Genomic DNA, 22,167 nt, shown 5'->3' with positions numbered 1-22,167 from the left:
GTAAAAGGTACTGGTCCATGCACATTAGCAAGGGGCACGGTGCCAACTGGAGGGCACGGTAAAGGCCAGTTGCTTCCAGAATTAAAAAAAAAAAGAAAGTGTTATAACTACTTGTATTTTAAAGCAGTTTTTCACAAAAATCAGGGTTCCTTGAATGTTTGAAACATTTTATGCTTATTTCCAGCTAGAAAAATGAAACAACCATGACTATAGATACCAGGTATTTTAGTGGGGAGGAGTGTGCGCTCTGGAGTCAGATACCTGGATTCAAACCATGACTCTGCCACTTACTAGCTATATGATCTTAAAAATTTTTTTAACATTTATTCATTTTTGAGAGACACAGGGAGACAGAGCATGAATGGGGGAAGGGCAGAGAGAGAGGAGACACAGAATCCAAAGCCGGCTCCAGGCTCTGAGTTGTCAGCACAGAGCCCGACAAGGGGCTCGAACTCACAAACCGTGAGATCATGACATGAGCCGAAGTCGAACACTTAACCAACTGAGCCACCCAGGCGCCCCAACTAGTTGTATGATCTTAGGCATATTATTTAACTGCTTTATGACTCAGTTTCTTTATCTCTAAAATGGTATCTATCTCCCCAGGTTCTTGCAAGAATCATATTAGTTAATACCTATAAAGTCCTTACTAAATGCTCACTAATCCTGGGTATTTTAATATAATTGTTGTCTTACTCTGCCTGGACAGCAGTAACAAAATACCACAAACTGGGGGACTTAAACAACAAACGTATGTTTCTCATAGTTTTGGAGACTGAGAAGTCCAAGATGAAGGTGCTACCCTGTGGGAAGAGCCCTCTTCCTGATTTGTAGATAGTTGTTTTCTTGTTTGATCCTCCCAGTGTGGAGGGAGAAGGAGAGGGAGTGCTCTCTGGTCTCTTCTTATAAGGGCACTAATCCCTTTATAAGGATCCACCCTTATGATCTCATCTAAACCTAATTACTCTTAATAAAATCACCTTGCAGGTTAGGCCTTCCACATATGAATCCGGGGGCGGGGGGAGGGGAGCAAAATTATGTTATGCAGTCCATAAGAATTTCAAAACAAAACAAGACAAATATCGTGTGGTTAAATGTTCTTTTCCTAAAGATAACAGTCTTAAATCACAAAGAATCTCTCCTAGAGTTCTATGTTCATCATTCATGAAAATTCCCTATTCTTCCAAGGATGTTAATGCCTACTCTGAACTTCTGTTATCATAATTCACTTTGCTTAATATAGTACTGACATAATCTTGAAATACTATGTAAAGATTTCATGCCATTTAACTCATATGCATATACCTTGATTCTTTTTTTTTTTAAGATTTTGTTTTTTTTTAAATTTATCTATTTATTTTGAGAGGGAAAGAGAGAAAACAGGAGCATGGGAGGGACAGAGAGAAAGGGAAAGACAGATCCCAAGTAGGCTCTGCAGTATCATTGTGGAGTCTGACACTGGGCTCAGACTCACAAACTGGGAGATCTTGACCTGAGCCAAAGTCAAGAGTCAGATACTTGACCAACTGAGCCACCCAGGCACCCTGCATATACCCTGATTCTTCACAAGAATTTTTTATAGTATGTTTTGGACTGTCTTGAAATGAGGACTTTTTTCAATATGAGAACATGCCAAGTTCTTGTGTGCCTCCAAGCCTTAGTTAAGCAAGGTGTCCAATACATCATTAGTAGTCAATGAATATTTGTTAAATAACAGAAATATTTAATAAGGTTCTGTTGATTTGATGACAACATTATATATGAGAAACATAAAGGCTCTACCTTTACAATTTTTTCTTATACCTTGTGTTCTTCCCATTCACTTTACTTTCTTCCCTTTTACTTATTTATTTTTTGTTTGTTTGTTTGTGTTTTTATATTGGCCTGTAGTAAATTGGACTCTTTTGGTGTACAGGTCTATGAATTTTAGCAAATGTATAGATAATATGACTATACTCACAATCAGGATACAAAACAGATCCATCACCCCAAAAAGTCCCTTATGCTCCACTTACCCCAACCACTGGCAACCACTAATCTGTTCTCTGTCACTGTAAGTTTTACTTATAATATTAAAAAAATTTTTTTCACTGTTTGTTTGGAATAATTTCAAATTTGCAGAAATGTTGCCAAGATAATATATCAAGTTCAGCCTTCACTCCATTTCCCCTAATGTTACCATCATACATAACCTTAGGACATTTGCCAAAACTAAGAAATTAAAACACTGATACAATACTAGGAGCTAAACTACACATTTTGCTTGGATTTCATCAGTTTCCCCTCTGCATCCTATTCACTGTTCCAAGATCCAGTCCAGGGCGCCACGTTGCATGGAGTGGCTGCATCTCATTGATCTTCTCTGACATGTGGTGGTTTCCAGTCTTTCCTGGAGTTTCATAACCTTCACACTTTTTAAAGATTACTGCTCAAGTATTCTGCAGAATTTTCCTCAGCTTCAGCTTGTCTGATGTGTTTGCATTATTAGACTGAGGATATGAATTTTGGGGGAACGTAAAAAGGTGAAACGCCTTTCGCCTCACATCCACATAAGTACAGTAGATCTCCACACATATCACTGGTGATGTTCACTTTGATCCCTTGGTTAAGGAGGTTTCTGCCAGGTTTCTCCACTGTAACATTACTATTTCCCCTTTCTATACTCCATTCATTGAGTCATTCGTGGAGTCACTAATTTAGTATTGTTATTATGACTACACTACTGCAAACAACCCTATCCTGTGAAAGGAGCTTTCCATTTACTCCTCAGCAAAAACATGAGACAAGTATTATCATCCTGATTTTATAAAGGAATTGAGGCTCACAGGAGTTAAATACTGCTTAAATAGTAAGAGGTTAGAAGTAAAATCAAGTCCATGACTATCTGATTCCCAAACACTTGCTCTCTTCTTACCAGGCTGCTCTTTCATCTACCCCCAAACACATATAAATGAAAGTGAAGCAATAAATTCCCGTCACTGTTTCTAAGTATGCAACTCACATATTTCACTTTTCTACTTTAACATACCAACATATTGGAACTAGCGTGTATATTTCATAAATGTGGCTGAGCTGTGTGAGAATTAGCAAACTGATAGACAGGACCTGTCATTAGTGGGGATACCAGACAACATAGATAAACATCACCAAGTCTGGGAAGAAGAGGCCCAAATGGAAAGTGATATCCCACAGGAGGATGAAAGCGAATGCATGACGAGAAAAGAAATTCAGAAGGTGAATGCCAGAGAAGTGTACAGAAATTAATGGCAGAGAATTGTCAGGGGAAAAATACTGTAGCTCTCCTCTCCCATACAATCAAGGCTATAGGGAAATGAATGGCCTACAGCAAAATAACTCCATGATAACTTGCAGAGCACAGCACAGAGCAGGGATCATTCCAGTCACTAAGAACAATGTACCGCCTGAGACCTATGGAGGCCTGGAGGTGTCATCCATCAACTGAGGCCTTAAGAAAGATGCTGGTCTACCTCTTTACCCAAAAGTTGAAAGTGAGATGCTCCATTTCAGGATTTGGGTGTTTCCAAGAGTTGTAAAGTCTGTGAGCACCTAATGGTTAAAAACTCAGATATTATTCACATTTCCCTGGTTCTTAACTACCCCCCACCACGTAATTTTTAGGTCAGATTGGATTGGACTTGTTTTCCCTCTATATGCAAAGTCCAGTGGTTTTCCTCATTTAAGGGAATTCCCAGGGCCTTACAGTATTATGGCTACTTCTGGCTTTAACTTCCTGTCTCCACTAAATTACTGTTTTCTGCTCGCATTTTTCACTTTTATCCATGCCCTGGCACTGATCCTGTTGTTAACATAAATAAAAAAATTATCCTTTTGATCCCTATAAAAATAAACCCACTCATTTGTGGCCTTTCTGTGGTAATTTGATTTTATTGTTGAGTTGGGGAGAAGAGTGTAGCATAAACACTGTAAAATACGAATATGTGACACATCTATTTTTTAAGTTCTTTGGTTTCATCCTCTCATTACTTTTCCATACCTTCTCTCCCCTGTTCCACCTCTTTTTATTCAGTTCCACTCCTGTAGGAACAACAACAACAACCACCAGATTTCTTCCATTTTCCCGGCACAGGGAGTTGGCTCTCTCCTACACTAGTCCAAAAATTCACCCCTCAATTTCTTCCACTTTTTTCAGTTAGAAGATGAGAAAGCAGGAGGGGAAAGCATGGAGACAGGCTTTATTCAGGTTACACTTAAAATGTTAGTTTTACAATTATTCCTTTTGATGACGTTTCTGTAGCAGAGTGAAAGTATGTTTTGTCCCATATGACCCAGATAATTCAGTGAGGGTTAGGAGAATGTGGAAGTATGGTAGCAATAATGGTATTCTATTAAACGAATTTCCAGAAGAAGCTGAAGAAGTGTGTACACAGGTATACTCACAATATTTCATGCCAGCATTTATTTCATAAGTCACTTTTTTTTTAACTTTGAAAGCTTCTACAGAGACTAGTAACTATATGATTAACTTCACTGATACCTTCACCAGTACATTCTCATGAATTTATGAAGGCTTATGTAGGATTTTCATTGAGCACTATTAAGTTAATTATCTCCCATTTTCTTAAAATTCAAACATATGTTTTATTAGCACAATAATATCTTGGATATCAGAATGCTAATCGAATGAATCATTCAGGCTGGTTTAAATTTCTGTGTAGGTAAAGGTCAAACACCAACTGTAATATATTAGCTATTTTAAATGAGAAACCTTTCTTAAATATACACATAATTCTCAGGTTCTTAAACAGAATATATTGATATAACCATATGTTTCTTCAGTGACTGTGGGTCATCCTGAAAGTTAAATATTTTATTACCTTTTGTACATATAACACCATCCTTTTGAAGAATATATCATTGTTCCCCAAACCTAAATGGTCCTTTCTTAGTGTGAGTTCTCTTAAACTAGGCAAAATTTTACTGCTAGTGGTTTATTTGAGAAAGGATTCTATAAAACACCAACAGCAGAGCAGGGAATGAGACAGTAAAGGAAGGCAGCCAAGAAAAAGCAAATTACAACGATGGACAACTGGAGCTTCATCCCTCTGGGGAACTCTGGTTGCCAGTGTACAACACATTCTTTAGACTTAACCAAGGGGTAAGGAAGCTGAGATATTTACACATCTACTCCTGTCAGTCATTGGTTGTAGGATACTTCCTGGTCGCATTAATTCTCTGGCACTTCTGACCTGTCATGCACCTGTAGTAGGCATTTGGTATAGGCTTGAGCCACCAAAGAAAGCTCTCAGGCAAAGACAGAACTGTGCTGGCAAGAGCCAGACCATAAACAAGCCCTGAGAGATATGGGTGGAGGGGGGCCTACACTTTCTGCTACAAGCTCGGAATACAAATTGGAGTTCCTTTGTTTACCATTTCTAGTTCTGTCTGCCTCATGGTGGTTGATCATCTCACAGATTGTTTCTTGCCTGCTGGTAGGCTTCCCTCTTAATTTCTTATGTTTTGTTTTCTAGCTCTGTGTATCTAGAATGTACATTTCAAAGGCTATTATACTTGGTTATGAAAGAGAAGTAAATCTTTTTTGCTTAAGGCCCTTACAAACTATCCCCAGAGAAACATTTTCAGACTGAATATAAAACTTGGGTTGTTTCAAAGCATTTCTGATACTTCCTTTGTGCTGGAATTTGTTACCAATAAAATGAGATTGCTGAAAAGCTGAGTTCTGGATGGAGAAGCTATTACCAAAGAAATGACTGTACGTAGATATGAATTCATCAGTGAAAGAGATCACAAATGTCCAGCATGAAGTTTAATCTTATGACACCCTCATTAAAATTATAGATGGGGATCAAGTCTATGACCATAATGAGGGGCTTCAGTAGACTTTTTTAGGAAATTTGTTGAGAGTGTTCCAGTATTATTATCTTAAAATATCTCATGGCACAGACAGTAATAATAAGAACATCAACAGGAATACAGTAATAATTTGGGATGATATAAAAGCCATATATGACTTCTGAATAAAAGTGATGGTCTGACCAAATACATTTATTTCTCATGCTTTCAGAAATACCATAAAATGGCAGTAAAATAATTAAAATGCATAAGCCTACAATTAAAAAGCTAATGGAACAGGAGACAAAACTGAGCAAGAGAGTTCAATGAAATTTTAAAGAGAAAAAGTGAAATAAACAGTGATAAACACTGTGTTGAATGGAGACAGTGCCACGTGAAGTAACTACAGTGAGCAAGTATCCATTTGCCTCAGGCCGCAGAATCCCCCAGAGATTCAGAACTTGCAAGCACAGGCACTAAAGAAGGTGAGTGGCCAGGTGCAGGATCAAAAGCAGAGGGGCTGCTTTAAGGTCCGATTACAAAGCATTTAAAATGTCATGTCCTCTCCCCAGTAGCCAAGAGATTTCTCTTCCCCTCTAGGTCTCTTTCACCCTCTACACATACTGCACCTGTTGTGACTACAAGCGGAGAGAGTTATTCCCTGGATAAACTGAACTGATACAGGGCCCCAGTCCTAGCAGAAAACCTGAGATGCATGTAGAGCTGAAAAGTGGCAGGCTGACTGAGTGCATGTCTGCATAGCCTACTTGCCAATCTACTTGCTGAGCTCTGACAGCCAAGTGTATTCCCTTCAAATAGAAGCCTGGAAGATTCCTCTCTGGAGACACTGAACAACTCATGAGAAAAAATCTAAAGACACTGCTGTGCAAGGATTCTCCCTAAACACAAGCACACAAATACACATATACCCAAAGGACTGCTAACTACTCAAACTTCCCACACAGGAAGCCATCCAGTCCACAGTCACCACACAAATAATGAGCTTCCATTGAGTAAATGCTCACTCTTAAATATGAAAGCTTCCAACATTCAGTAGATCAAACAAAGGAAAAAAAATGTGAAAGGGGTAGGGAACAAAGAAAAAGCATTAAGTGCAGGTAGACGAACAGAATTTTGATTAACTATAATTAATATTCTCTAATAAAGCTACCTAGTACATTAAAATAAGAACAGTTTTCTTTGATAAAGGAATGCTCTTAAAAAGTGAAGAACTTTTGAAGCACTATAAAAAATGAGTCTCCAAATTGAAAGACTCTGCAGAAATACCCAGTAAAATGAATAAAAGAAGACTAACGCATATAAATGTGACATTTTAGAACAGAGATAAAGAGAAGATTCTAAAAAGCTTCCAAAGGAGATGAGGAAGCCACATATAAAGGAAAGAGCATCAGATTGAGACTGGAATTCACAATGATTTTCAACTGGTGCTCTTGGCTTGGCCACACAAATCTATTAACAACAAGGAGACAAACATGACATTTTCAGACAGGTAAAAACTCAGTAAATATAAGGTACCATAAAATGTTCTTCAGAAAATGAAAGCAAAAGAAAAACCAATGAAGAAGCCATAAGGATCTAAGAGAGAGGGGATCACCCAAGAAAACAGCAAAGGAAAAGATGCAGGATCAGTACCACCAGAGAGCAACCAGTTCATGGTAGAATGGGTTGGAGACTCCAGGAAATGTTGCAGGTTTGGACGTATTTAAAAAAAAATTAAATTTATTTACTTTGAGAGAGACAGAGAGGGAGAGAGAGAGAGAGAAAACGCATGCAAGCATGAGTGAGGGGAGGGGCAGAGAGAGGGAGAGAGAGAGAATCCCAAGCAGGCTTTGCACTGTTGGTGCAAAGTCCGATGCGGGCCTTAAACCCGTGAACCGTGAGATCATGACCTGAGCTGAAATCAGGAGTCAGAGGTTCAAATGACTGAGCCTGGTGACCCTGGTGTCCCTGGTCAATGTTCTTTATAAACACATGGCAGAAATATTTAAGCATAGAAAATCAGATAAATGGGGGGGGGGGGTAAACTTATAATTAACTTCAAGAAAATGGCAGCATTGAATAAGAGGTATGGTTGATTCAGGAGTAACATTTGACTAGTCATGTAAATGCTAGTTGATTTTATTTAATATTATGATACAACCATTGGGGTGGGTGGGAAGAAATGTACATGTACATTATATATACATGTGTGTATGTGTGTGTGCATTTGTACATTTGCACGTGGCATGGGTACACCATGGGTGGATATATATATATAAATGGATATTAGGAAGAAATTCCTCATCTCCCCACACAAGGCAACAATACATACATTTCGTATACGACTATGTTATTTCAAAGTATTAATGTAAAAGAGCAGAAAAAAGCAACAACTGCTAAAAGTAGTTGCCTCTGTGCACTGGAAAAACAAACTGGAGAAAGACACAGCAGGGCATTGCTATTTTCATTCTAAAAGTTTTTACTTTTTAAACTGAATGCATGCTTTATTTTTATTTCTAAAAAACTATACAGAATTAATATATATAACATTTTAATAATTTTAGTTGTTAAGTCACAGAGAACCCAAAATTCAAGTCAGTGCTTAAGGCCTAGAGAGTCCTCATTATAGTTAACATCAAAGCTGAGAGAGAGAAGGGATAAAATAGATGTTTATGATATTCCATAAAAATTGTATTTAATAAGGGTACAAATTAATTTTCAAAACTGGTATACTTTAGTAAATAAGTAGGCCACCTTTTCCCCCATCCTTCTATTCTGAAGTAATCAAATATTTTGCTCCAGTTAGAAATATGTTTAAGAGAGCTCTTCATCTACTGTAGACAACAGTTTTCCTGGATATAGTAGCTGAAATGTGATAGTTCAATTTGAGAGTATTTTAATTCGTTAAATATAAAACATAATAGCAAACAAATGCTGTGAACAACAAAAAGTCCATTTTACAATATTCTCTTTCAGAATCATCATTTTGACGCAACATAAAGAGTCCATTTTTTATCACACATCAACCTTTTAAACATTTCCTTTATTTGTGTGTTGAAATTGAGTTCACTATAACTCAGCACAGTTGTGGTTCTGAGAAGTTAAAGGCATTGAGTTTTGCTTACATAGGCACATATGGACAGAATTACATTTTTATAGTTGGTGAATCAAAAAGAATAGTATGAAAATAATGGAGAATTTTTTCCCTCCCTATTTCCTTATTTATAAGAAATTCATCAAATTATCTATTGAAGACTGTCAAAAACTAACATATACATGATGAATTAACTTCAGAGCTGTTTGACTTTTTTTCTTCAATCACAGAAAAAGGTGATTTTCTTTTAAGTTTTTTAAATTCTTTTAAGAGTCTATTTCTTATTTGGTTAATTACATGCACATCAGAGAAAAGAATTTGGAGATATTAAGTTATCATTTAACAATTTCTCTAGTTTATGTCGTGATTTAAACTCTTACTTTCTCAACTAAAATAGCAATATGAGTGCAACAAAAGTCCTTAATAGAGCACATTTATATGTTATTTATAGTTTGCTAGTCTATATACCTCAATAAACTGAAGACCAGTAAAGAACCCTATTATTTCTGGGTTTACTGAACAGTAATAAAAATTTAAAATAATAATAATAATGATCAGAAAAAGTAAGAATAGTGGTGTAACTATATTATGAACTGGGGGAAGAAGAGGAAAATTATTCTCATTACCAGGCAATAAGTCAATAGACTGTGTTTAATAAATGAATATATCAAATAACTTCTTTATTTTTTAGAAGGTGATAGTTTTTTAATTTTTTGTTTTGTTTGTTTTGTTTTGTTTGTTTGTTTGTTTTAGAGAGAGAGTGCCAGGAGGGGAGAGGAGCAGAGGGAGAAAGAGAAAATCCTAAGCAGTCTTCAAGGCTCAGCACGAAGCCTGACATGGGGCTTGATCTCACAACCATGAGATCACAAACTGAGCTGAAATCAAGAGTCAGATGCTCAACTGACTGAGCCACCCAGGCACCCCTCAAATATCTATTTAAAGATATAGACCTTTAAGTAACCATCCAACTCTTTTTTTTTTTTTAATTTTTTTTTTCAACGTTTATTTATTTTTGGGACAGAGAGAGACAGAGCATGAACGGGGGAGGGGCAGAGAGAGAGGGAGACACAGAATCGGAAACAGGCTCCAGTCTCCGAGCCATCAGCCCAGAGCCTGATGCGGGGCTCGAGCTCACGGACCGCGAGATCGTGACCTGGCTGAAGTCGGACGCTTAACCGACTGCGCCACCCAGGCGCCCCACCATCCAACTCTTGATTTCAGCTCAGGTCATGATCTCACAGTTAGTGAGATCCAGTCCCAACTGGTTCTGTGCTGACAAGAAGAAGCCTCCTTGGGATTCTCTCTCTCCCTCTCAATCTGCTCTTCCCCTGCTCTTGTGCTCTCCCCCCGCCAAGATAAATACATAAACAGTAAAAAAAATGAAGATACAGATGTTGTTTCTATAAGCATAAAAGGCAGAAACTATTAAAATTGGTTAATATGGGCAGGACTGGGAATAAGGTGAAATGGGATAAAGAAAGGTTTCTTTTTCATTGTAAGCCTTTCCATACTGATTGATGTAATTTTTTAAAACTATGTATCTGTATTTAAACTTCCAACACTTTACAAGAACATGCATTTTTATGCACATGCATTTTATCTTATACACACACATAAATATTTTATATACATATATACACATATACAATTAAATACCTGATTTTTTTTCAAACATGAAATACATCTTCACAAGTTTGTAACACTAGGGGAAACCCCTCAGAAAGCTGAGTGGACCCAGATGGTGAGTTTACAATGCATGACCAATACCCTATTTCTGAACTTTTAATAAAATAAAAAGTTAATGAATGTAAAATAAGAAACCTCATACCCTTTTAGAGACTTCTCGGCAAGAGTTTCTTTTTTTGTTTTGTTTCTAGAATATTTTGCATTAGTTGAAAAAATTCCCTGCCATCTCACTAAACGTATAAATCATTTGTTGGAGCCACACAGCAGAAGTGGCTTTCAGCAAGGGTATCATTTTTTTGTTCAGCACTAGTATGTAAAACATTGTTTATGTTCTGAAGCAGTCATGTGGCTACCTTCACATGAGTGAGTCTCCCTCAATTTTGGGAGCAGCTTCCACAGGATGTTACCAATATTATTTTCAGAAAGAATATATATTATTTTTTAATTGTGCCATCCTTAAATCACTAAATGTCTATTTTATAAAAAGTAATTTGAATATAAATCAGATCAAATTTGAGAAGCTTCCAATGATGCCTTTAACTTGACAGAAAAGGAACTGATAATTGTGTGCATTTTATGTAATTTATGCTTGTGCTCATTATGTAGTTTATTTCAAACGTAGGCTTATTTTTTGTTTTTTTTTCTTTTGTTTTTATAGTTAAGAAGAAGCGCATTCATATATTATTGAGAAAAGAGACTTGGGCTAGTTGAATTCACCAGTTTTTAAAATCCTTACCTTGCTTCCATTAGTTTGGTATGGTACATGATTTGCCATGACATCCATCCTTTTAATATGAGTTACAAAGTCCAGTATTTGAATGTGGCAATATTTACTTATAGATTTATACTACCTACAACATCTCATCTAATATGTGCAAATTACTTTCTGAATCTGTTTTGGCATCTACGTTGGAAATCTATAGGGACATTAACATGTTATTGAGTCAAATAAGGAAAAAGGCTTTACACCCAAACATTTGGGATCCAAGAGACTCACAGAAGGATAAAGACATCAAGCAAGAAAATAGAAACGTAATATAAGTACCCTAGGAAAACTCTGATGACTGAAATAGCCACTTCACCTCAGGTTTTTTACTTATGTGTTTCCTTTGGCAATATATATCATTCCAAATATACGTGCTCTAGACTGGGCAGGAAATTGTTCAAGGTGAAGGGAAGAGCAGTGAAGAAGGAGAACAATTGCCTTCTCATGCTTCATATTCTGACAGATGATAAACTATATTCCATACCAAATCCCCATTCTCATTGGTTCCTATCTTCTTGTGTATCTACCAGTGCCATAAAATGTATTGTTATTAATATTATTACTGCAAACTGTTTATAATTTGGAAACATTATACCACTTTTAGAAGTGACTTCCTAGAACAAAACCAAAAAGAATGCTCCAAGTATATAATCAGGAGTTTGTTAAGTCAATTTTAATGCTTATGAGAGACTATGGGACAGTAAGTTAAGGGGCAAAGAAGAATAAACATTAGTCTTATTGATTATATCTCAGAGTTATGAGTAAGGGACCAGAAAATCCATTCAGTCTGAAGATCCAAAAAATAATTTATTCCACTTCCTTTGCTTATAAATATATTGGTTTACATTAATAATCTTCTTATTTGCACTTATGTATAAGATGCTACATTAATATGTTACACTATACTTCTTACACCAGTATTTATCATTTCAAATTATCAGCTCTAAAACTAATAAGCATTTATACTGAAAAATAAATTAATTAATTTTGACTGAAAATTATTTTAGAAAACAACTCATGGAAACTATATTCTGTATAGTAGACAGTTTACATAAAATATTAGAATGTATTATAATAGCCTTTAAAATTAAAATTATTTTTTATCATCTACATAGAGACATATAAGGTAAACATTCCAAAAAGTTCAGAATTCAAAAACTAAAATCCTATTAACATTTTTCATCATTTAAATTCCACATGAATATTTTAAACAGGAAACTCATAGATTTCTATTTTAATAAAAGATTTTTATTTTAATTTGATTGAACATTTTCCTTAAAACTTATTTACCAAAACTAACTACTGCTTGGTGTAAAATATATCAGACTTTTTATCCTAATTAAAACTCTCAGGATGACTTTTGTATTTTGAACCCTAATTTAGAGAAAACCAACAGAGATATTTTTTTTCAATATTATCACAAACCTGACACCTTCCTCATTGAGCCACAAGATTTCTTTCAATAACTTTTAAATCTAATCTTGTGATATTACCCAGAGATCCCCAACAATTTTCCCAATGCTTCAAAATTCTTTTTCAACAACATGAATTTACTTCATTAGACATAAGCCCATAAAGGTGAAGGGGGAGGCAAAATGGAAAGAAAGATGGCAAAATGTAGATCAATTCAGCTTTAAAATTCTGCAAAAGCCCTGCAAGTTCCACTCTTTAACAATTTTTTTTCCAAAAATTAGTAAAGGTTATAGTTTCAAAGAGTAAAAGAAAATATCGGAACCACTACCGCTCTCTGATCCTTTCTCCTAATGTTCCTCTCTTTATCGTAACTACAGTCCTAGAAACGGCCAGACAGAACCACAGGGAAATGATCTTTCACTATCACATCCATGTGAATCTGTACATTTAACCTCAATAATTCTTTAACCCACAATTCTTCTAAAAGTTCATCTTTTTCTCTACTAAATTGGTGACTTTTATTGTTATAATCTCTAGAATGTAGAACATTGCTCTACATTCTGGCTTACCTTTCTTTCAAAGAAATTTTCACCCAATTTCTTATTGACTAGACAGAACATTTTTTAAAGCTCCACCTAAGACCCCATTGCCTTTGAATTAGTTACTATCCTACATGCTCCTGACCTACCCCATGTATCCTTTCCTCTCAGGCTGTACTTCAGGATACTGTTAAGATAGAGTTGAGCGTTTTCTTTTTAAGTTATGTAGGCTATCCTAAGTCACAGATCCTTTGTACTACAAATAGAACTGATGTAGTTAATTGAAGGCTTCCTGCTGCTGTACGTAGTCAGCTACTGAGGTAGCTTGGAATTTCAGTGAGTTCTTATAACATGGAGCCCAAAGGCAACTTTAATTCCTCTGATACCCTTATGAGATTAACTTTGATAATATGTTTGGTGACACATTGACAAGAATTGGCTTTTCCTACCTTTTACAACTATTGTATTACAACTACCAGAGTCTGAGTCTTCAGCTGTAGATACAGAGTAGTAATAAAGATGTGTCAGTTGAAATACCTGTTTCAAATTTTCCACTGCTCACAAAATACCACCTTTTAAAATATTTTAGTACCTTTATACGTGATGGCCATTGAGCTCTAGTAGTTTATTTTGCCGTGTTCACAGCATGCTTCTTTTGGTGTGGGAGTGGTCAGTGGGAGGGTTTAGGCATCACTCTAGGGGAAAGATGATTCAGGTACAAGAATTCTCAAACAGTAACTTAAAAACAATGCTATATAATTCCAACAAAATATCATAATCAAAAGTTCATATAATGATGAATTAAACACTTTGTGTACCTTTCCTATGAAGGTGGCAGGTTTCCTGAGGAAACGTTCTTTGTGCACTCCTAAAATAGTAGCTAAAACCATGAGCTTCAACTGGTCTAGAACAACTGCTGGGTGACACACAAAGACACAAAATAGAGTAACTACAGGACATCGCGTCTCAGGTAGCAAGGCACCCTGGACTGCTCGAGAGGCAGCACTGGCAGTTAGTACTTAAAGCCGGGTGAAACAGAAATCATATGCGGCAAGGGAAAGACACCTGTGGGAAAACAGTCCAAGAGATGGAGACAAGGCCAAAGAATCCAAACGCCAGACAATGGGCATCCTACTCTGCTCTCCAAGGCCAAACTTAGCTTAAAGAAATGGCAGTCCTATATTCAAAGAGCAATCCCATACACTACGTAATACCCAGATGGATTATTTTTGTAAAGACTGCAAATGAATGATAGGATTACAGGTGTCGGGAGAGAAGTAGACTTATTTTCTAAACACTTAAACTCAGCAATCTTAAAGATTTCTCTTCTGTGATTACCAAAGTGATTAAGAAATTTCAAGAAGGAAAAGAATAGAAGCATCAAAGCCTTTTGTACTTTGTCACTTTAAAATGTCTATCCAGATGACATTTTTCTATCAGTTATTTGTTTTAAACCACCAGTATTACTTGTTATATACTGTTACATCTGGCCCCTGTCTAAGTCATTCCATGTGTCAACACATTTGCTCTGAAATTAAATTTATCAAATAATTAGTTATTTTTGTCCTGTGAGAACAGTTGAGGAAGCACACTATAACATGTAAACCTATGAGGCTTTACTGATTCAGGCTGATTATTTAGTCTTTCCTAGCTTATAATGATTCAGGCTGATTATTTAGTCTTTCCTACCTTTAACTAAAAAGTTAAATGTATCACTATTATTAAATCTTGAAATGATTTTGGAGTCTCCTAAGATCTCTTAGTGTATTAAAAGTATTACGTTACATTTAGAAAAACAACTTTCCTTCTCTCTATATATACTTTTCTATATTTCATATCATATATATATGAAATGCCAAGTTTTATTACAAACTCCTACCCAAAATCTTTTAGACAAACTCTCCATGTACATTTTGAACCAGGTGTTGAGATAATAACATTTCATTCAGCAATGTTATAATTCATATCTATTCATTACAATTCACTCCCTAAATCTCTCTCTCAATCTCTGAAGAGACATGGAGAGACAGAGAGAGAGTATACAGACAGGCCTTTCTTAATCTTCCTCCTCCTCCAAGCTTGAGCTTTATTTTCATATGCATTAATACTTTTCATAAAAGAATGTCATGCCATTAGCTTTAGATTTAAATATCTTGAAGTCACAACGTATAATATGCTGCTATCCTGAATCCGACCTTCGTACAAGTGTGTCCTTGCCTTAACTTAGACTAACTACTAAGAATAACAGAAAGTGAGCTCCTCTCAACTATAGGTCTGATAGCAGGCTCTATCCAAAGTAGATAAGTGGCTGAGGTAATTTCAGTTCCCTTAAATAAGAAAAGGCAATAGCCTACATCTGAAATTTACAACGGACTAGTAATTCTGAGTTTAAAATCCCTGCCAAACTTGGGGTTTTCTTCAAGTATAAGAAATAGTTAACTTTCAGTTCTCAAAGCAATACAGCAGTTAATTACATATGGATCATCCTTCTCATATTCACTATATATGTAAATATATGTATACATGTAGATGTATGTGTGTTGTGTGTGTACGCCAAGGCCCAATTTCCACATATCTCTCATATTTGATTACTCTGAAAATAGCCAGCCCAGCCAGATGCTGGTTTCCATTGGACTCTTTTTGCCTCTATGCTTTCACTGCTTAAGGTTTTTCACTCCCTTCCTTCCCTCATTCAATAAAAATTGGTCAATGTTACCCACCAGGATCCCCTGTACATCTGTCAGTCCAGATGGGTAGCATGACAAGCAATGGGAATAATACACACATACGCACGCACGCGCGCGCGCGCACACACACACGCGCACGCGCGCGCGCACACACACACACACACACACACACACACACACACACAGACTTCAAGTTCTATGAGAGCAAGTGTATAAGACTTTGTTTTGTGCCCTCATCTATCTTAGGCACCTAGACAATGCCTGGTACATAAATGGCACTCAAAAAATACTTGTCAAACGAATGAAGAGTGGCATCATATCTACCCAGTCATGAATGCTAGAAACAGAAGAGTCATTCTAGATCCCTCCCCCGCCCCTTATTTTTGCATTAATTTCTGATTTCTCCATTTCCGGTCCTTATAGTTCCCTCTCATTATCCTCTCACTGTTTCTGCCCAGGTGCTTACAATTAAGAGTTAACGGACTGTATAATAGTTACACAACCCATTTTAAGTAGTATCCCATCCTTGACACCACAACCAAAGTTACATTTCTAAGAAGTATTTCTGATCATCAGCTCTACTGCTTGAAATCCTTCAGAGGTTCGTAACCACTATCTTCTCATGGAACTAAAGGGCCTTAATCATCTGTCTCCTGCCTATTCTACATCTTCATCTCCTACCACAGCCACATTATAGATCAAGCCCTCCAACTATCCTCCAGCACACAGAACTTCCCTTCAGTGATCTCCTTTGCAAGGCCTCTCAGGCCTTCCCAATCTCACATTCCCTGGCTTTGGCACCTATTGAGCTCTGTTTACTGTGCCATTTTCCTAAACTCTAGACAGTGTGCTCTGAAGCAAGACATGGCAACATCCACTTTGGAATAAATTCAGTGGGCATCCATTGATGCTTCTTGATTTAAGCTGTCGAGCCTCTATAAGCTCAGTTTCCTCACTCTTTTTCCCACCACCTACAAAGAGGGTTCTAAAGAGGAACAAATGAAATATCATTCATTGAAAGTTCATAGCACTTGATACTCACGGGATATTATTACGTTGTAAGACACAATCTTGACCCCACTTCAATTGCTGCCCCTAGAAAGTCTAAAAAGATGGAGCAAGAAATAAGACAGACCCATTTTGTATGTTTGTTTGTTTGTTTGTAACCTGCCTGTTTCTCATTTCACTATTAGCAAATGAGCTCTATGATGTATCTGAATGAAAGCTAAGATACTATGTCCTAACCAGTTGCAGGTCTGGGAAGAATGTGACTAGGAATAAATGATCAATCCTCAGCATCAAGAGAAGAAATGAAAATGTGGCCAGATTGCTGGGAGTGTGCTCTGAGTATACTGTTAGAAGATTCTGGCTCCTCAGAGTCTGCCAGCCTGGACCCTCACCCCCAGAGTCCTCCACATTCATATAACTCTAATAAAATTTCTATCCCTATATCTAAAGATGTATTTACTAATCAGACACTTGATGATTTAAAATCTTTCGGTGTGTGGCTCTTACTTCTGAATGGCCCTAAGAGTTTTTTGTGCTTGGAAGAGACGACTTAGCCATTCACAGAGAAGCAATCTCTCTATAAATGAACAGATTTCCACACGTGGGCTGTAATATATGCATAACACATTTCTCTCGGTGTTAATTTTGGTCTAACATCCTCCTGATGGTCTTGATTACCTTGGAGACTTACATCCTGTGTTCATATATACGTAGTTGTTAGTCACTTTTACTAAGCTGTCTCACCACCATTTCTCGAGAATGATAATAGAAGACACAATATTTCAATAACTCATTTTTCCTTTCAACAAATGTTTATTCAACTTCCTCTTTCAAGGCACTTTGCTAAGACTTAGTTAAATTTAAGTTCCATGTAAAATAGACAAATCCTGTGAAGGTCCAGCTAACTTTGTAGAAAAAATAACTGGAACCATTTGAGAAAACCTATCAAAAAGTTTTATTAATTAAAGGTCTATCTTTTAATTTATAAGTAAAAAAGTTAAGTATCTTAATAAAGATTCGCTTTAACTGATTTTATTATCCTTTTTCTAAAAATTGTAAATCCTAGACCGTTGTTTATGATCAGTCATATTATTTATATGGCACCGATGCCAATACAGTGTGTATCAACGGTATCCAGAGAAAGCAATAACACATGATTAAACATGGTGAGACAGTGTGGCAATAAATGTCTTTCAGAATAGCATATTACCAGGAAAACCAATAGCAATAATTTTTAAAATTGGAGTTATTAGAGGCTTTATCCACTTTGTTTATTTTATTCGTGGTGTGCTAATCAAATACACGTATAGCTGGGCACTGATTCCATGTAAACAATCTATGTTGTGACAAATCTCAAGGCATCTGGTTAAGTCAGATATTTCCCTTTGGGAATTAAAATGAAACTAGAAGTGTTTGCTCTTAAAATCTGTACCCTAGTAGATAGCATCCAACACAGAATCAAACATCCCATCTAATTTTTCCAATGCCATGTTTCCAAAAGGAAATTACATTAAATTCCTCCATTCAAAATGCAAAAAGCAAGACATCCAAGAATGAGATTTCCAGCAGAATGTAATTTTGAAGACATGATTTTTTTTTCCATTACTGGAGATATCAAACATTTTAAAAGCCTGTTCTTTCATAATTGGATTCCAGATCATTATTTTTTTGGCCAAAAAGAAAGGTTTTCTGCATTCTTAAAATAATTAGGCAGGATTTCAAATCAAATTATCCAATTTCAAAGCTCTATTTTTCTCTCTAAAATGCCTGTTAGGGAAGGACTGCTGATGACTAAGCTCTGTGTCATTCTCATGGCTTTATTAGGAGAATGTTCTAAGTCCTTCACTTTCTATGTAATCAGAACTATAATTTCTTCAGGTTATTTTAAGACCCAGCTATGGCTAAAGCAGGAAACTCAATTTTATTCTGAGCTCTAGACATGTCGACACAGCAGAGCAGGGCTCCAGCTCTCTGGGCTATCTTCTTTCATAAACCTTCTTGCTTGGTGTCAGACCAAGCCTCTAGGCTAGTTGTACTCCACTCTCTGGGTATCAAGTAACTCTTTCCAAGACACTGAGGGTAGTAGGACTGTTATTTTGGAAAATTTGTGTTGACATATCATCACTCTACAAATGAAGAGCTTACTTGTCCAGAAAGTACTACGGACTCTTCCTAACATCAATTTGAAAACCATATTCAACAGAAGGACAGTTGAGAAAACCAGGTGCCAGAAACATTTGATAAAAAGCAGAACAGAAAGCTCTAACTACACATGTCTACTTAGTTCATCATATTCCCTCAGAATTTTATAACTTAATTAACCAACTCTATTTAAGCAGACTGGTTGCCTCTAATTATGCTAAAAAAATTTCTGTGTTGCAAAGTGATATTAATAGTGAATGACATTTCTGCAAGTAACAGGTAACCCACTTCTATAATTATGAGTGCTATCTAAGGTAAAGAAGGAAGAACAGGACAGTATAATAAACTGTAAATAAAAATTATCTGCAAGAGACAGTCTTCAGAATGAAAATAAAAAATGCATCGTTACTTTAGTATTTTGATCTATACAAAAAAGTTCTCAGAGAAATGTATACTCAATCTTATTACTGAAACAAATGTATGAATACTTTCAACTTTAAGTTAACACACTGACATCAAAATGCTTTTTTGTTTTAAATTTATACTGTAGCCCTAACCATTTCTATTTGTTATTTTTCATTCTAGCTTTTTTGTCTTTAGATTAAAATATTCTTATTTACTACTTTTCTATTGCTCCTACAACAACAACATGACAACATCATCATAGATCTATTGAGTTTACCATCCTCATGTATATAGTTACATATTGGGGATGTTTTCCCACTCAATATATAATCCATTCTTCCATGTTAATATATTTAGACATTACTTATTAATCGTACTGACTATATAGCATTTCAGAGTATGGATTATGGCAATTGATTTTTATATTGTCCAATACCTAAACTACCTTCAACTTTTTATCACTATAAATAATGCTGCAAATAAATAAATAAATAAATATCCTAGTACACAAATGCTTGTACATTTGCTTAAGCATTTTGGTATTGCATTTACAAGGAATTATTGGACTGCAGCATATGTACAGTTTAAATTTTGATAGTACTACAATTTGTGATTTTCCAAAATTTCATCAGCATGCTTTTCCACTTGTACATGATGGTGCCCCTTCCTTCCAGCCTGAATTAACACTGTGTACTAGAAGTCTTTTTATTTTCACTAATATAATGGATGAAAAAATAGCACCTCATTGATGTTTTAATCATGACTGAGAATGATCATCTACTCATTTATTTATTGGCTATTTTTGGTTCTTTCTCTTTGAATGTGTTCTTCATACGTTTGACCATCTTTCTATTGAGTTACTGGTATTGTATTTGCACTTTACAGATATTAACCTTTTGAATGTTTGATACATGGTAACTCTTTTCCATCTGTTTGTCATTTAGTGAAAAATAGTGGCATCATTTGTCATGTAACTTGTTTCTGACTTAGAATGCCAAGTCAAACATTACTCTTGTTTAAACTCTCTCTAGATAGGATTACACTGACAGAGATCTTTCCTAGAATGAGTTGTGATGACCTCACTCATAAGCTCATTAATATAAATAGAAATAGTTCTCCCAAGGCATAATATCTAAACTATAGTTTCTGCTAGCATCTTTTTCATTTTGGTCTGTGAAGGAGGGCCTTATAAAACCAAGCTTTAGGTTTATTCTACAAAAAGAATTTCTCAGTCACTTAAGAGAAATGTGTATAAAATTAATAAACAAAGCACTGGGCTTTTGGATGTAAAGATTCATTCTCCATAATAAAATAGCTTTACTGGGCAGGAGATACATCCCATAAACTCATATATCTATTTTAATTAATATGGGAATAAGCATTTCAGATGGCTGAAGCTTCTCTCTTAAAGTATATTTTAAATGTCATTTTACTGTTTCAAGGGACTCTTTTCAAAATTGATTAGATATAGCCCTGCTTTTAAAGATGCCCACAATATGGAGAACACAGGTCCATCCCTGGGCCTATCAGCCACTGCTTTGTGACTTGGTGGTTCCCTTAGGGCTTGTTATGCACAATGGTTGGCCCTTATGAAATTAGGCTGCTCTTTTGGTTTTAGTTCTAGCTCTACTTTTCTAATATATGTTTGTGAGTGGGTTCTTCTTGCTTGCTGTTGTGCACTGTGGCTGTGGGTAGGCTTAGCTGTGGTACCCTCCCTGTACCTTTAATGTGTGCCTTCTGATCTCAGGTTTGAGAACCCAAATAGCCAAATTTGGTATCATGCTTAAAAATGATCACTTACATTTCTGGGGTTACACGTTTCTTTGAGAATTAGACAAAGAATGGCTAGTACCCTAAGAAAAATGCACACGTACACAAATACATTAGTGTGTGGACAATTTCATAGGATTCAGGAGTACCTAAAGCCCAGTGATGGATCCCTGAGCCTCTCCTGGTACTTTTTGGTTCATTTAAGCTCCTGAGTTTGGTTCCTACTGAAAAGGTTTCTGAATAAGTGAATCATTAATAGAAGCCAGTATAGTTAGAAAAGACTAATCCCAAGAAAGTCAACCACAGTGGGAGACAGTAAACCAGTAGATGAGTGATTATGTGAATACAAATAATGCCCTTTAAACATTTTTTAATGTTTATTTATTTATTTTTGAGATACAGAGACAGCACGAGCAGGGGAGGAGCACAGAGAGAGGGAGACACAGAATCTGAAACAGGCTCCAATCTCTGAGCTGTGAGCCCAGAACCCGACGCGGGGCTCAAACTCACAAACCGTGAGATCATGACCTGAGCCAAACCTGGATGCTCAAACGACTGAGCCACCCAGGCATCCCAAATAATGCCCTTTTAAATGCCCAATTAAAACATATAAAGCGGGTCGCCTGGGTGGCTCAGTCGGTTGAGCGTCCGACTTCAGCCAGGTCACGATCTCGCGGTCCGTGGGTTCAAGTCCCATGTCGGGCTCTGGGCTGATGGCTCAGAGCCTGGAGCATGCTTCCGATTCTGTGTCTCCCTCTCTCTCTGACCCTCCCCCGTTCATGCTCTGTCTCTCTCTGTCTCAAAAATAAATAAACTTAAAAAAAA

At 36.3% G+C, this 22,167-nt stretch overlaps 1 protein-coding gene across 31 annotated transcripts in view; it reads right to left on the bottom strand.

Moving 5' to 3' along the window:
• The window catches only part of HDAC9 (histone deacetylase 9), a 939,894-nt gene that overhangs the window by 497,045 nt on the left and 420,682 nt on the right, over positions 1-22,167 (bottom strand). For 2 of the 31 annotated variants that reach the window (XM_045053241.1, XM_045053240.1), the window contains exon 3: positions 13,923-14,025. The exons of the other annotated variants lie outside the window; for them this stretch is intronic. In XM_045053241.1, coding sequence (XP_044909176.1) covers positions 13,923-13,941 — 19 coding nt within the window. In that variant the 5' untranslated portion in view covers positions 13,942-14,025. The remainder of the gene's footprint in view (positions 1-13,922; positions 14,026-22,167) is intronic. 31 annotated transcript variants of the gene reach the window in all.

Source organism: Felis catus, chromosome A2 (assembly GCF_018350175.1).
Source record: "Felis catus isolate Fca126 chromosome A2, F.catus_Fca126_mat1.0, whole genome shotgun sequence".
NCBI lineage: Eukaryota > Metazoa > Chordata > Mammalia > Carnivora > Felidae > Felis > Felis catus.
This window is presented reverse-complemented; position numbering and strand designations above follow the sequence as displayed.